General features: G+C 42.2%; 1 protein-coding gene across 1 annotated transcript; it reads left to right on the top strand.

Moving 5' to 3' along the window:
• Positions 1-302: 302 nt before the first annotated feature.
• Positions 303-15,316, top strand: Pm20d2 (peptidase M20 domain containing 2). The gene is made up of 7 exons (XM_051187495.1): positions 303-752; positions 2,417-2,565; positions 4,965-5,107; positions 6,991-7,145; positions 9,340-9,475; positions 14,055-14,162; positions 14,337-15,316. The coding sequence occupies exons 1-7, from the start codon at positions 330-332 to the stop codon at positions 14,489-14,491; spliced, it is 1,269 nt and encodes a 422-aa protein (XP_051043452.1). The 5' UTR covers positions 303-329; the 3' UTR covers positions 14,492-15,316.
• Positions 15,317-17,077: the final 1,761 nt, after the last annotated feature.

Below are 17,077 nucleotides of genomic sequence, written 5' to 3'. Positions count from 1 at the left end.
GTTACTTGGGCTTACCGTCGATCAAAATTTTAGGTGAAACTTGTGTGAAATTCCTTTTCATAAAGGAACCACGCTCCAGATCCACGCCCGGCCGAGAGGCGGAGCTGCAAAGCAACTCCTGGCCTGAAGGGTTACACTTAGGGTTGGGGTTGTGCAGTATGGTGGGTGAGCGCCAGACGCCACTGCGTGCAGCCTAGGATCGCCAAGGGACAGCCGAAGCCCGAGCGCTGCCGAGGACTGACAGGGACAGCCGAGTGTTTCCGAGGGCCGCCGAGCGCCGCCGAGCCTGGCCGAGGGCTGACTAGAGCAGTGCCTTGTACGCCCGCGCCATGGGTCCGGTGGCCCCGCTGGAGCTGCTGGAGCTGCTGAAGCAGCGCGCGGCCGAGCGCATTGATGAGGCGGCCGAGCGCCTGGGCGCGCTGAGCCGCGCCATCTGGAGCGCGCCGGAGCTGGCCTACGAGGAGCACCGCGCGCACCGAGAGCTCACGAGCTTCTTGGAGCGCGAGCCTCCGGCCAAGTCGTGGGCTGTGCAGCCGCACTTCGGGCTCGCCACCGCCTTCCGTGCCGAGTGGGCGCCGCCGGAGGCCGCGGCGGGGCCCGGCGCACTGCAGCTGGCCTTCCTGTGCGAGTATGACGCTCTGCCCGCCTTGGGCCACGCCTGCGGCCACAACCTCATAGCGGAGGTCGGGGTGGCCGCGGCGCTGGGCCTGCGCGCCGCGCTGGAGGCTGTCGCTGCTCCGCCTCCGGTCAAGGTGAGCCACGTCGGACCGCAGCGGGGTCTGGCGGGGCTGCGGACACAGCCCGGAGGACCAGATCAGTTGTTTTTGGTGGCAGACAGCTGCGGTTTGCTGACTAAGTCGTGCGATCTCTGGATGAAGTAAATTCTGTAGATTCAAAGATTTTGATTTGAGTAATTGGTATCGTAAATTTCAGTCTGTAGAGATACCAGACTACCAAACCTCTGCAAGAGTGGAAATAACGGAGAAGCGAATAAACATTTACTAGGTAGATGTGTTCATGGTTAAGTGCTAATCTTTATTTCACAACTACAAGAAGCGTCTCTGATCTTTAAGCAGAATGTCGTGCGTGTCCGTTTTGTGTTACTCTTCTCTCTTCTGTCACTCAGCCAGGTCCCCCCACACCCAGTGAAAGTAATCCTCTAAAACAGTTCATCTCTTGTGGCCCTTTCTCTTTAGCTAACTCCTCTTTTATGCCTCTGGGTTTTTGTTTTGTTTGGGAGGGTGTGAGATCCTGGACAGACTTAGAAAAAAGTTCTCAGCCGTCGACAATAACCCATTAGATTGAGAGAAGGGAGTAGTTCAATGGCCAGGCCTGGTGGAGCTCTAGGACAGTAGGGATTACATTGAGAGACCCTGTCTCCACGCCTGCTCCTCACCCCACCCCCACTTTTGCCCCCAGCAATTCAGTTTAAGAGTTTGGATAAATTTAAAAACAAGCACAGCCAGACTTTGAGAAATATGCCAACTTCAAGTGGTTATGGAATATAAATGGATTCCCTTTGCAAGTAAAGCCCCCCCTTCTTTTTTACCCCAGCTTGTTTTCATTGTATTTTTATACATGACCTTGATAGTACATTACTTTCATGCAGATAATTTTTCTTTGCTTTAAAAATTGCTTGAAGAAGTTAAGCTTAAATATCAAAGTAAAATGTTTATTCTGTAAAGTTCTCTTTTGTTTGATTAGGTGTTTGGTGACCATTAAATCTTCCTGGTTGAAACTGGTGGAATCGAATTAGTAAGTTTGTGAAATAGTTGGCGGTTTCTAACCATGGTACAGAGATTGTTTAACGCTCGTGGATGAAAGGTTAATGAGTTAGGACTTCTTAAGTGGTTTCTCAGTGAGGAATGAGAGTTCCAAGCTGAAGGCCTGGACAGCCCTCTAAGTTAACTGCAGCTCTGAACTCTTGCTCTGTAACTGGGGAGGCCCAAGCCTCCTTGATCTGGTACAGACTGCTCCCCTACCTCGCAGGGGTATTGTGAGGATCACAGGTCACGTGCAAGCTCCTTACCAGTAAAACTATGACTAACTATATACCTTTACCTGTCACATAGTATGCTAACAGGCTTAACGTGAAGAGACTTTAACGGAAAAGTCCTAGAAATGTTGAAGAACCTAAGTATATAGAATTCTACTTTTTTGTCTTTGTTATAACTTAGCTAGAATTGAGTTACAAAATTGGGGAAATTTTCCTATAGCATTTCTAGCATACATTTATACCAGATTACTGTAACAATACAAATTAAAATTTGTGATTCTGCACCATATATTTTTATTCACTGAATAAATGTTGAAGTTTAAGGGCTTAAGTATATGTTCTGAATGAGTATGTGCCAAAACCCGTTTTATGTTTTCCTGTTCAGAGTCTCTTTGTGCTAGCATATGTATTTCCTCGTAGGTCATTGTCCTGGGGACCCCTGCAGAAGAAGATGGTGGTGGCAAAATTGATTTAATTGAAGCAGGTGCTTTTAAAGACCTTGATGTTGTTTTTATGGCTCATCCATCTCAAGAGGATGCCGCCTATCTACTGGATGTGGCCGAGCATGAGTAAGTAATCATACTGAAGATAATTTCTGGGTGGACAGCAGACTGATGAGAACTCAGAGCTAGGGCGGTGAGACGGAGTGAGATGGTTTAGTGGGTAAAGGCACTTGTTATGTAGGCATGGGGACCCAAGTTCTTTCACCAGAGCCCATATCATATTGAGCAAACAGAGTTATCTACTGCATGCACACCCCACTCTCCATCATACACAGGCATGATTTAAAAAAGAAAAAGAAACTAAGCTGGACACTAAAACTCTGCATTTAGACATCTAAAAAGTGAAATGGCCTGTGCATGCTGCTACTCACCTATCATCTCATTGCTCAGGAGGATAAGGCAAGAGGAGTTTGAGTTTGAGTCAGTGTGGACTGTACAGCAGGACCCTGTGAACTGAATGGTATGATGTGACATTTGATTTACGTTGAATGACTTTTGGCAATCATGATTTGTTATTATGGTCACAATTGAACTATTGAAGGAATATTAAACAGGGATATTGAACTATAGCACAGATTCTCTTTGGTCTTAATAATAAAAAACCAGAGTCAGATATTGGAATTAATGCTGGAGATCAGAAAAGCAAAGCAGCCAGCCACTTGAGAGCTCTTACTTCCATCAATGCTCAGACCAAAGGGGAGATCCTTTCCTCAGATTGCATCCCCAGACTGCATCCTCAGACTGACTGCATCCTCAGACTGACTGCATCCTCAGAATACACTACTCCTCAGACTGCCTTCTGCCTAGACTGCTGCTCAGACTGCACTGAGCTCCTATCTCCTCCTACTTTATACTCCTCTCTCCACCCAGCCATATCACTCCTGTCTCTATCTCCCTAGTGCTGGGAATAAAGGCATAGTATCCCAAATTCTGGGATCACCTTTGTGTGAACTCTGTTTCTCCTTTAGCTAATTTCATGTGGGCCAAGGTAGCCTTGAACTCACAGAGATCCATCTGCCTCTGTTCCCAAGTGTTGGGATTAAAGGTGTGTGCCACCACTGCCTGGCCTCAATGGCTAACTGGTGTGGCTAGCTTTGCACTCTGATCCTCAGGCAAGGTTTATTTGTTAGATCATAAACAAAATATCGCCACATCAAACACTTGTGTTCTCTTTTGAATTGAGTTTGGTTTCTGGATAACACTTGTCCTTTCATAAGGATTGTCTTTACAAGGGACAGTTTTGTTAGACCTGGGAAGAAAGCACTTCTCCATACTATTTTTAGTTTGATTTTATGGAACTGGAGGTTACTCTTTTGTATCTAGAAGAATGTGTCATTGAACTGGTGTGGATTTTTAACCACAAATGACAGTGAGAGAAGTTGTGGTGTGTTTAGTGGTCCAGTCCCAATGAGCCACTGCTAGGCCGTGTCAGCTAATTTCTGTAGTGTTTGAGACTCTGGGGAGTGGTTATAGAACCATCCCTACAGTGTCGTTGTGCTCAGAAATTTCACCTCTTTGAGCCCCACAATACCTTGTTTCAAGGGTAGTGATTTTAATTGTTATATCTTCATTCTTGTCAATTTGGAATCGATATTGGGAGAGTAGAAACAATTCACTTTTTATGGGGTGGAGGTGGATATAGTTTTATCTGTTTATTTCAGGAAAATATTTGAGATTCCAAATCTTTGCTAGCACTTCTGGCCTGAGGGGTCCTGTAAGCTGTAGACAGGTTTCCAAGAGTTTTAGGATTAGGTTTAGGCCTCATTGGCTTGATCTTAAAGTCAATCTACTAGGTTCCACATACCCCACCCCCTCATTTATGGTCTGATATATATCTCAGGCTTTTGCCTGAAACTCACTATGTAGCTGATGTTGTGCTTGAACTACCAGTTCTTCAGCCTCTACTATCCCAGTGCTGGGATTGCAGGTGTGTATCTCCATATGTCTTGTGTATTTCTGGGGAATGAATGAACCTAAGACTTTATATATGCTAGATAAGTAAGCACTCTGTCATTTGAGCTATGTTCCCAGCCCAGCTTTGCTTTTTTGAGGCTAGCTTAGGTTAGCCTCAAATTTGCTATATGGCTGAGGATGACCTTGAACTTCTGATCCTCTTGCCTCCCAGTGCTGGGATTTCCAGTTTACACCACTATATGTGATTTTATGGAGTGTCAGAGATTGAGTCTTGGGCTGCATACATGATAGTCAAGCATTTTACCAACTGAACTACACCTTTGTGGTTTTATATACACAGAATTTTAAGAGTGTACTATGTATCTGAGTAAATAAAACTAGTTTTATATAGAACCACCCTACACACACACACAGACACACAGACACAGACACACAGACACACACATACATACACACACACAGACACACACACACATACACAACTAAGTGAATTCTTATTTTAGTGACAATGGAAGAAGTAATCTCTGATGATTTCTCCTTTTATTTTCTAGTGTTACTGTGAAATATTATGGAAAGGCATCTCATGCTGCTGCTTACCCTTGGGAGGGAGTCAATGCCTTAGATGCTGCAGTTCTTGCCTATAACAATCTCTCTGCATTAAGACAACAGATGAAACCAACCTGGAGACTTCATGGTATGCATGCAGAATATTTGTACAGTAAATGGTATTTCTATATCTTAGTGCAGTAAAATTATGTGATACTATATATGTATTGTTGGGGGTTGGAAGCCTGGTGTTGGTGGCACTTTAATTTCAGCACTCAGGAGGCAGAGGCAAATGGATCTCTGAGTTCAAAGTCAGCCTGGTCTACAGAGTGAGTTCCAGGATGGCCAGTGCTAAACAGAGAAACTGTCTCAGGAAAAATGAAAAACAGAAAACAATAATAAAAATTGGGGGTTGGGGATATAGTTCATTTAGTGGAATGCTTGCCTAGAATGGGTATGATTCCCAGCATTGCATAAAACCTGGCACATGTCACATACCTGTAATTCTAGTACTTCAAATCACAAGTTCATGATCATCCTCAACCACGTGTGAATTTGAGTGCAACCTAGGATAACTGAGATCCTTTCTCAAAAAAACAAAAACAAAAAACCCTCAAAAAACTAGTTTTATTTACTCAGATACATAGTACACTCTTAAAATTCTGTGTATATAAATATAGTAGTATAGTCTTTTCTTAGGGGTACACATTTCCTTTTTCCTAGTCTGGGATTGCAGGCATGAGCCACCACACTGATTTACAACCTACGTACTTCTTTCCCTTTCTCCATCTTCTCTCCTTCCCTCCCTCCTTTCTTCAGTTTCTTTATGATCTGGGAAATTGTACTTTAATCTCTACTTTTTTACTCAATATTGCTATATGCTAAAATTGTTTTGTAATTGTGTTTTTGTGAGTTTCTTGTCCTAATTATTTTGGTATGGGTAGCAGTTGGTTTGAGATAGGCTCTCACTATGTAGTCCAGGCTGCCCTTAAATTCAGGCAGTCATTTTGTGTCAGTATCCTGTGTGCGTCCAGCATACAGGCCTAACCCATCTTGCTGCTTGCCTTAATTTTATCAAAAGGGATTTTTAAATTAGGTGATGGGGAATTCAATTCTCTCTATATGTATGTATGTATATTTATAATATATATATATACACACACTTAAACATATGTATAAACATATACATATGTTTAAGATGAGGTCTCCTGTAGCCTAGGCTATAGACAAGGATTATCTTGAACCCATGATCTTCCTGCCTCCTTCTCAAGTGCTGGGATTATAGAGTTGTACAACTGACTGGAATTAGACACTATGTATCTGTTTTTGTTATAGGTAGAAACAAATAAACCTTCATTTTGTGTGGACCCCCCAAATGTGTGTTTTGATAGTTTGTAGTATTCAGGGGTCTTTGTTTGACTTTTTTCTGTACATGATTGTAGCCAAAAGGCTGAGAAGTATTTCTCCACTGCTAAATGTCATTTAAAATATTTGTAGGAGTTTTCAAATAGGATGGTAGTTATAGAACCTAATGCCATTGAAAAAAAAATTGTATCAGGTGTTTATCAAATTGCACAACTGTAACAAAGCCTACCAAGATAAGTGTCCTCCAGAAAGTGTAAGATACTACTGTTTGGTTTTGTGGTTATATAATTCTGTATTTCTTTATAATTTATATTATAATCTTTCCCTCTTCACCTCTTTTTTTTTTTCTTTCTCTACAGTTCTGGAAATTAAACCCAGACTCTAACACATGCTAGTCAAGTGCTCTGTTGTTGAACTTTTACCCTCAGCCCTAATTATAATTTCTTAACATTAAATATAGTCCTTAGAATAAAGTACATACAGACAGTTTTCCCTTATTAGCTGAGAAATAGGACCCCTCTGTGGAAATGTTGTATAGCATGTCAAAATCTTTGGTTTACCAGCGAAACTAATAAGTATAAATTAATTTTCCTGTTTGTACTGGCTGCAAAACTTTCTTTAAACAAGTCATTAAATTTAACTTCAGTGATTTGGTTCTTTTTATAGGTATAATAAAAAATGGTGGTGTGAAGCCCAATATCATCCCCTCTTACTCTGAATTAGTCTATTACTTCCGTGCACCCTCAATGAAAGAACTTCAAGTTTTGACCAAAAAGGCGGAAGATTCCTTCAGAGCTGCAGCTTTGGCTACGGGCTGCACAGTAAGAGTGTTTTGGAGCTCATTGTGATGGGTTACATGTGGCCATGGCTGTTTGTGTTGCTGCATTAAAGCCTACCCTGGTTCTTTTTTCACGTGGTAATTTGTTTGTGCCAGTCATGGTACCGGGGACCCGTCTAAGGGCCTTGCCCTCACTGCTGAAGTCTTGAATCTATAAATTGAGTTGGCTAAACTTTTAATGTGAATCCTATAATGAGCATTTGCCATTTAATTCTTATACATTTTCTTCAGTGCCCGCAATAGAAAGTAGTACAGGTCACCTCACTTAGACAGTAGCTGAAGTACTTAGCATATCCCCGCGCTAGAATCCCTGTCTTTTTACACCACATTGTGTAATTCCCATAAAGGGCATTTTTATGACAATATTTGTATATCTCTTTGCCAAAGATGTGATATGAATGTGTGTTTGGCTTGCTGGAATGGAAATTAAGAGACTCGGAACAAAGGAGACTTTGTGGTCTGGAACTGTGAAGTCAGGAACATTTCGCTATCAGCCCTTTGTGCTGCAACATGAAGTTCAAATATTGCAGTCAGGTTGGAGAGACAAGATCTTAGATGTATTTAGAGAGAGACAAGACCCATGTGCTTCTAGGTCATTATAAGCATAGTATCTCTGGAGCTGTTTCTCTCTCAAAAGTAAGGGTAAAATGTAGACAAATGAAATAACATTTGTGAAGAGGTCACTGCCTAGCCTTTTGTTCTGTCCTTGGTCTAACAGTGCATGATTTGTTCACATGGTAGTAGTGTCTCAGCAGTAACACTCATGGTGTGTACTTCTTGTCTTAAGAATGGACAGGGTTGGGAGGAACAGAGTAGTTAAGAAAGTATCAGGTCAGCCTGGCAAACACAAGACCCTGGGTTCAGTTCAGTTCCCAGGTGGTCGGATGGGAAGCAGAGGTTTCATGGAAGACTGCAGACCTAGTGAGCTTTACAGGATAATTATACTTCAGATATGTGAACAATAGGGAGAGCTCAGGCAGGGAGTGTAGTTGGAAAGATGAGAATGTATAAATACAACTGATTTTTCTTTTTTGTGAATAGATAAATACATACATAAGTGTAGAAGTAAGGATTTGTCCTCTTAGGCCATTTGCAAAGAGATTTAGTGTATAACTGTAAAGCTCCCATAACCCAGGAAAACAACACACTTATTCCCTTATAAATAATTTAAATATTTTTAAGTTAGACACGTGAACTCTCATTAGTTAATATCAAGGTATTTCTCTAAGCTAGTGCTTAGGGGCTGGAGAGATGGCTCAGTCAGCAAAACACTTGCTTTGCAAGGTAGAGACCTGGGTTTGATCTCCAAACCCCACTTTAAAAAGGCAGGTATGGTGTAGGATACTTGTGACCCCAACTCTGAGGAGGCAGATTTCTGTGCCTCACTAGCCAGTCAGCGGAGCTTTTGTCTTGCACATGAACATACATGCATGTAAACAAAAATAGGGTTCATTATTGGATTTAAATTTATTTTAAGTATCCTTTTACTATTTCTATTTTGGGTGATTTATAAGAACTTACTGGGTTGCCATTATTCCTGACTTACAGTTGCTAAAATTAGTAAAAACTTGATCTCTGCTGTTTGATAATTAGCTTTTGCTTATTGAAAACAAAAACTGTTAAGTGCACTTACACAGACACATAGAAACTGCTTCTGTATCTTCACATACTCACGTCGCATCTACAAGCCAGGCCCATCATGAGCCTGCCTCACTGAATTGTCTGTATTGTCTGAGGGTGATATCAGGGACAGTTTTGGCTTAAGTGTGCAGACTTGCTTAGATGCTCAGCTTTTTCCTTTTAGAGACTGAAGTATAAGCAGTGTCCACCAAAGTGGTTCGGACTGCCCGCATCAGAATTACCTGGAGGTTCAGGTTTTTAAATGCAAGTTTCTGGGCACTTGCTATACCCTTTCTAGGTGACTGAAGTTGATTCTTGCTGGCCAGGGTAAAGTTTAGTGACAGTCTATGGTATGGTACTTGTGTGACAGAGCGAAAGGGGAATTAGGAATTCTAACTTTATAATGCACTGTTTTTAAAGGTAAGAGATTTGTGAGAGTTTATAGCTGGTATAGAAGTGCCCATCCTGAGACTTTTCCTGTTAGAAACCTCCACTGTTTTGGATATAGTGAATCTGAGTTTTTAATTTGAGCTTTGTTTTGTCGTTTTTTTTGAAAGGTGGAAATTAAAAGTGGAGCACACGATTATTACAATGTTCTTCCTAATAAGATACTGTGCAATGCATATATGGAGAATGGGAAGAAGCTGGGAATAGAATTCATCTCAGAAGACGCAGTATTGAATGGGCCTTCAGGTAACTAAGCTGCCATAGTGACATGTTTGAGCAAGAAAAATGCCAAATTAGGTTAAACAGTCTTAAGAGGTAAGGAAGAACTGCTGATGAGTCTGTTTCAGGCGGGGTCTTGGTGTAGCCCAGGCTGGCCTCAAACTCCATACGTAGCTGACATTGACCTTGAGCTTGACTTGACCCTTCTGCCTCTGCTTCCCAAATGCAGGGATTATAAATCCATGCTACCACATCTGGGGTTTATTAGATGCTGGGGATTGAACTCAGGCCTCCTGCATATTAAGCAAGCATGCTGCCAACCCTGATAGTTTTGAAAAATGCCTGCCTATGTATATGCATACCATCAGCTTACCTGGCACCCTTGAAGGCCAGCAGAGGGCACTGTATTCTCTGGAACTGGAACATGGCAGTTAGGGGCTGCCATGTGGGTGTTGAAAACCAAACCTGGGTACTCTACCAAAGCAGCAAATGTTCTTAACTGCTGGGCCACCTTTCCATCTCCCTGATGATATTTTTAATGATATTCCTTCACACTTAGGTTGAAAAGAAACTAATGAACTCTTCAGTGAGTGTAGGGTGTCATAATAGCATCATTGTTTTTAAACATGGTCAGTCTGCTAGGAGTATTCTTATAGTCGGTGTTTGCTTTTGGGCTGCCAACCAATTTCCAAGTAAAGACACGGAGACTTACTATTAATTATAAATACTTGGCCTTAGCTTAGTTTATCCCACCAGCTCTCTTAATTTAACCTGTCTCTGTTCATCTGTGTTTTGCCTAGGGCTTTTAAACCTTTTCTTCATTCTGTATGTCCTACTTTCCTGCTTCCCCCATGTCTGTCTGTCTGGCCCCTGGTGTCTCTTTTTCTTTTTTCCCAGAGCCTAAATTTCTCTTCCTACTTACTCTCCTTTCCCAGAAATCTCACCTATACCTCCTCCCTCACTATTGGCCATTTCAGATTTTTATTAGACCAATCAGGTAACTTAGACAGGCAAGGTAAAACAGCAACACATCTTTAGATAGTTAAAAACAATATTCTGCAACATATCTTTACATAGTTAATCAAATATTCTGCAACATATTCTAAACATTTCTTGTGTTTAAATTTAATTCTGCATTTTTTTGTTTTGTTTTGTTTTTTCTTGTGATACTAGGGATCAAACCCAAAGCTTTAAGTATGCTAGGCAGGTGCCCTCCACTGAGCTATGCCTCCAGCTTTTACTTCTAATATTTAAATAAGATACTAAATGGGAAACAGAAGTTTATTTCATTTCAGTTCATCACAGTAAGCAGGCTTTTAAGTATTTAGTGATCTAGTGCATTTTCTGATTCTACAAGTTATTTATATTTGATGTTCATTTATTCATTGAGACCAGGTGTCTTAGTTAAGGTTTCTGTTGCTACAGTGAAGCACCACGACCCAAAAGCTGAGGAGGAAAGTTGGTCTTAGGGTTTTTATTGCTGTGAAAAGACACCAACTTTTATAAGGAAAACATTTAATTCAGGGGACTTGCTTACAGTTTCAGAGGTTCGGTCCATTATCATCATGGCGGGGATGATGGCACTGTGCAGCCAGACATGGTGCTGGAGCAGCTGAGAGTTCTACAGTGACAGACTTCCTTCAACAAGGCCACACCTCCTAATAGCCACTCCCTTTGGGGGGGCATTTTCTTTTAAACCACAAGGGTTTATTTAGTTTACACTTCCACTGTTCATCATGAGGGAAGTCTGGACAGGAACTCAAACAGGGAGCTGATGCAGAGGCCATGGAGGGATGCTGCTTACTGATTTGTTTCACATGGCTTGTTCAGCCTGCTTTCTAACAGACCCCAGGACCACCAGCCCAGGGATGGCCCCACCCACAGTGGGCTGGGCCCTCCCCAACTAGTCATTAATTGAGAAAATGACTTACATTTGGATCTCATGGAGGCATTTCTTCAGCTGAAGCTCCTTCCTCTGTGGTGACTCTAGTATATGTCAGGTTGACACATAAAACCATGTCTTACTGTATATTGTCTAGGCTGGCCTTTGCCTTGTGGTCCTCCTACTTGAGGCTTTTGGTTTCTGGGATTACAGGTATATGCCACCACACCTAGCTTTTTAGAGCGTTGCATGTGTGAATCATGTATGTGCACTATGTGCATGTAGGATCCCTCGGGGGTCAGAAGAGGTCATCAGATCCCCTGGAACTAAAGTAACAGGTAATTGTGAGCTGCTGTGTGGGTGCTGGGAATTAAATCCCAGGTCTTCTGCAAGAGCAGTAAGCAATCTTATGTGCTTAGCCATCTCTCTGTCCCCTATTTTTAAAGTTTTATTATTGTGTGTATGTGAGTGCATGACGCATGTGTGTGATTGTGCATGCCACAGCATGTGTGTGAAGGTCTGTGGATAACTTTGTAGGGTATTCTTCCTTTCATGTTCCATGTGGGTTCCAAAGATCAAAGTCAGCTCATCAGGCCTGTGCAGCAAGGGCTGTTATCTCTGCATTATCCTGCTGGCCCTTAGTTGATGTTATTTTAGGTTCTTTCCTCTTTTAAGCACACTACTAATAATATTTGAATATAATGAGATGTTGACTCATCACCATGAAGACTTGGTGATAAAAATGAGTGTCATTGTCATCACTAACACGAGCACTTCTGGAATCATATGGGCTATAGTAAATTATTAGGGTGTAAAATTGAACTACTTGTAGGATTTCAATGTGGAACTGTTCAGTAGCCTGAATTTGAGTTTAGAGCCCTCCCCCAAAATGTCTAGGCTGGAGGTTTAGGGTTTGCTGATGTGTGGGAGTTGAATGACGAAGGCACAGATTTTTAATACAGTTATCCAAATATATAGAGAAGACAGAAATTAAACACTGAAACCAACATTCAGGGGGAGATAGACAAAGCAAGGAGAGAAAGCTAGATAAAGTGAAGACAGCAGATGCTATAGAAGTAGAGTAAGTATTGTTCTGTGTTGGTTGAACCAGATGTGGGCTCTTATGGCTCTACCCACTCTTCTGGTGAGACAGAACAGATAGCCAAAACACAAATAAATAAATAAATATTTTATGAAAGTTAGTTTAAGCAGCTGAGCATAGTAGCTCATGCCTTTAATTCGGCACTTGGCAGGCGGAGGTAGGAGGATCTCTGTGAATGCAAGGCCAGCCTAGTCTACATAGTGAGATAGTGAGTTTCAGGACAGCCAGAGCTACATAGTGAGACCCTGTCTTGGGAAAAAAGGGAGGAGGAAGAGGAGAAGAGGAAGAAGAAAGTTAACTTTAATTGAAAACAAAGAGTGGATGCAAACAGAAAAGAAAAGATTTTTATAAGAAAACTCCAGATAAGTAGATGCAGCAAGCTTCAGAAAAGACAGTAAAAGTTCAGAGGCCCCCCTCTGTTGGAAATGGTTGGCACAAGGATTGTGGTGGAAAGCTAGAGGGTTAAAGAATTGAGTGCTGGCTTCTGCATCACACAGACTAAAAATGTAAAAGACATTAGCCAAATAACTCAATTAAGTAGTAAACTAAAACTGAAAAGTGGTATTGTGATTATTGTACATACTGTAAAACCCTCCAGTAGAGAAATTGGCCTTACCAGGGAAGTGGAAAAGGCTGGCATAGGGAATGATAGATGATAAGGTAATAGCAGGACTGGGAATGTAGCTCATTTGGTAGAATGCTTGCCTAGCATGCATCAAGTCCTGGTTTCTACCCTGGGATTGTATAAACCAAACATAATGGCATCTGGTGTAATTCGGTGCTTGGGAGAGAGAGGCAGGAGGATCAGAAGCTAAAGGTCATCCTTAGCTACATACTGAGTTTGAGGTAACCCATGACCACGTGATACCTTGTCCCGAAAAAGAAATAGAAATTTAAAAACACATGAAGAGTACATGCAGAAATCCTGCGGTGAGCAGAGCATGGTGGCTGTTCAGAGCAGCTGTAGAGGCTTGGTGGGACTGTTGGCATGAGATCAGCTTAGAAAGGTGAGTGGTGTCAGATATGATTCTGCTGGAGACTGTTCCTAATGGGCTCAGGCAGAAGCAGGTATTGGTGATGGAGAACACATGAGCCATTTGGGAGGTGTTGTTAGCAGGTGACATGTAACAGGACATGATGATAATGAATCTCTAGCTATGTTGAGCGGTGATCTACTGTAAGACACCCATGGAAGAACTATCAGGTGGGCAATAAGATGTGTAAGCAAGAGGGTTGGAGGTGAACTGAGAATGCATGATGAGGCAGTAAATAGGGAAGAGTCTGAGGATATGGTGTGAGAAGAGGAAAGGACTGGCATCAAGTCTCAAGGAACCAATCTTCCACAGACAGAAGAGGGTCTGTAGCCTCAGACAGGAGGAATCATCGGAGTTCACAGTGGGGCACTAGTGGGGCAGGTTTTGTGGCTGGGCAAGGACCGGTGCAGAGATCCCTTTGGGAGAACAGCTTGGCCATGGTGGAGATGGGAGTGAGTGTGAGAACCAGCAGACAGCTCTCCCTGTCCTAACAGGCCTGAGAGCCATGACCCAGTACAGGACTCTGGTTATAACTTCATCATTCAGAATGTTTAACCAAACATCCTTTTCTTCCTTCTTTGTTTCAAGGCTCTACTGATTTTGGAAATGTTAGTTTTGTGGTTCCTGGGATTCACCCGTATTTTTACATTGGGACTGATGCCTTGAATCACACGGAACAGTACACAGAAGCTGCAGGTGAGCACTGCCTACTGGGTGCTGCTTTTCAGCCTGTTATTCTCCACCATTGCTTTAGGAAATACTGTCTTGTGCTCAGAAGTAGAGAGGCAGTTTAGAGAGGTAACCCGGGGAATTAATTAATGCATTTTAATACATATAGAGGTATTTTAATTTGTTTTCTTTACCTTTCAGGATCACAAGAAGCTCAATTGTACACCTTGCGTACAGCCAAAGCTCTGGCAATGACTGCACTAGATGTCATCTTTAAGCCCGAGTTGCTGGAAGGTATCAGAGAGGAGTTTAAATCGAAGCTTCAAGAAGAACAGCTTTTAAATACACCAGCATAGAAGGAGGACTTGGAAACTGCTCAGGAAGCACTAAGTTTTGATGTTTGCTTTTCCCTCTTTAACTGTTTGAATACAACAGGGTATAGGGAAGACACTAATGGTGTTTCAGGCATTGATATGTGATGACATTTCTTAAGCTAGAAGGTATGTGATTCTCTGCCATGGTAAGGTAATGTTTTCTAAGTGTGTCTTTTGTATAGTTTTACAAGTTCCACAGGTTTCAAAATTTAACACTCATGGACTCTGTGTTCAGAGTAGTGGGTGTCTTCTCAGCAGTTTAAAGTTGGGGGGTTAAGTCTAACTGGATCTGCTTTGGTCTAGGGAGAAACTTAACCATAGGCTTGTGGGACACACCTAGAACACCCGGTACAAAGAATTAGCTTTACCTTTAACCTTAAAAACAAAACAAAACAAAGCAAAAGAATGTTCTTTATTTTCATGTAATTATTCCAAGAAGTGGCATAGCAGCAGTATAACAGTTAATAACAGAAAAAGTGACAAAAAGGCAGGATTGGGCTTTTCCAGTAGGGTAGGCTGTTGAGTGGTACCCAGCATGTTACAAGAGCTGGGAGAGGAATACAGGCTGGGTGTGCCCTGTCCTCCAGTGTCCTGCACTGGATCCCACCACCCAGCAGCCTGCTGCCCTCCCTGCAGAAGCCTTCCTAAGCCCCTGCTGGCCCAGTAGTGCGGCCTCTGTGTCCTCATGCTGTGGCTTAATTAAGTTTCTAGCCTTTTCTCTGGACCTTCTCTTTTGCCTTCCCAACGCACTTTCTGTCTTTGTGTCACCAGAGCATTTGTAGAAGTACAAAAAAGAATTCTTATTATGAGAAAGCCAGGATTTTACCTAGAAATTTGAAACATCTCAGTGGTTGTCAATTAAATCACTGTCAACAATAACCCTGGAAAAGATAGGGAGAGAGTCGCAGAAAATCAACATTTTCTCATGATTCTTACTTGGGCATGCGTTTCCTTTTGGTAGGACTGAGTCTCAGACAAGTTATCCTTTTGCTCCCCCATCTTCCCTTTCCAGCTGCAGTCCCAGTGCCGCTGCCTCTCCAGTGCTGGGGTTGTAGGCATGAGCATGGCACACCGCCATGGAGGGGGACCTTTTTGCACATGATAAAAGAGTGTGAAAAGGCTGGTAAGGCAGACTCTTGGGCACTAGTGTACTTTATTGTAAATCCCTCAGAGCTGGGGAAGCTCTCTAGAAATGGAAGTGGAAGGAGACAACTCCCTGAGCGCTCTCACTTGGCAGGTCAATCTCCTGCAGTCCTTCCTGCTTGATGGGTAGTTTGAGGGTTAGTGCCTGGGAAGTGTTTCTGCTATACCCTGATTTGATCTGGAGCTAATGTTTGCTTGCTTACTTGCTTTTGTGAAGCTAGTATACTAAGAATACTTTTTTTCATTTTTAGAGTTAAAAAAAAAAAAAAACCAACCCACTACCACAAAACAAAGTATTTGCTGTCTGGCCCTCCACAAAACAAACACACTTGGCAGCATACTCAATTGGACTGTTTCTTATTTCCATCCTCTCGGATGTTCTAGGTAAAACTTCAAGCCTTGTATTGAAAACACTTGAGAGTGTAGATGGGACTCCTTGAAGTAGTGATCTGGATTGATCTACTCTAAGTTTTGTCCTTCTAAACAGAAGCCTAGTACTGCTCCCCTCATCCTGTCCCAGTAAGTCCTCAGACTCTACTCTGCCCACCACCAGCCTTTCATCTGCTCAGAGCGGCATTGAGAACTCACTCCTTCATGACACCCTTTGTCTGGATATTCACACTGAGCTAATCATATTTGGTATCATTTCATATAAAGAGGAGTATCCATGAAAGCTGCGGTCAAAGAATAAGATGTGGTTTATATGAAGTTTATCTCCTCGGTAAAAGGTTTACAAAGTACCTCACATCCTAAGGAACAGGTTTTCTTCTAGTTGGTTTGATTTTGGTTATTGTAGTGCTGGATACTGAGACCAGGGCTTTGCTCATGCAAGACAGGAGCTGATCTGCATACCCACCCAGCCCAGGAGAGGGCATTGATCTCACACCCTAAGACCTTGACAAAATTAGAGAACAGCGGTTATTAGTAATATACCCATCCTCTGCAGATTGTCACAGCTGTGTGTTCTGTATTTGATTTACCTTTTTAAAAGTAAGATTGAATTTACTCACGTATAAGCAATGTCACTTTTAGCTAAGGAAGGGAAGACTCTGGTTTTTCTTTCTATTTGTTTCTTGGAGAGGTTGCTGTTGTTTTACATAGGGCCTTGCTTGCTGCCTTGACCAGACTGGCCTCAAACTCTCTAGCCCAGCCTGAGCAGCTGGACAGAGGGGTGTGCCATTGGGCACAGCTTAAGCTCTTTGTTCTCAAGAGATGAATGCTTGATTTTAGAAAGTTGATGACACTTAAATGTGGAGTGTTGTGGTTTTGTTTTTATTTTTTTTTAAGAATGCAATCAGGTTTTCTCCTGGTGTTAATTTGATGATACTTAATCATTTAATAGAGTCTATAATTAATGTATTTTTATACTAGATTCTATATTTGAAGTCAGTGTCTGTGAGGTGTTTGAAACTTTTCATAACTGGC

This window comes from Phodopus roborovskii, unplaced genomic scaffold, assembly GCF_943737965.1.
Source record: "Phodopus roborovskii unplaced genomic scaffold, PHOROB, whole genome shotgun sequence".
Taxonomy (NCBI): Eukaryota; Metazoa; Chordata; class Mammalia; order Rodentia; family Cricetidae; genus Phodopus; species Phodopus roborovskii.
Note: the sequence above shows the minus strand (reverse complement) of the source record. Positions and strands in the feature narration are given on the sequence as shown.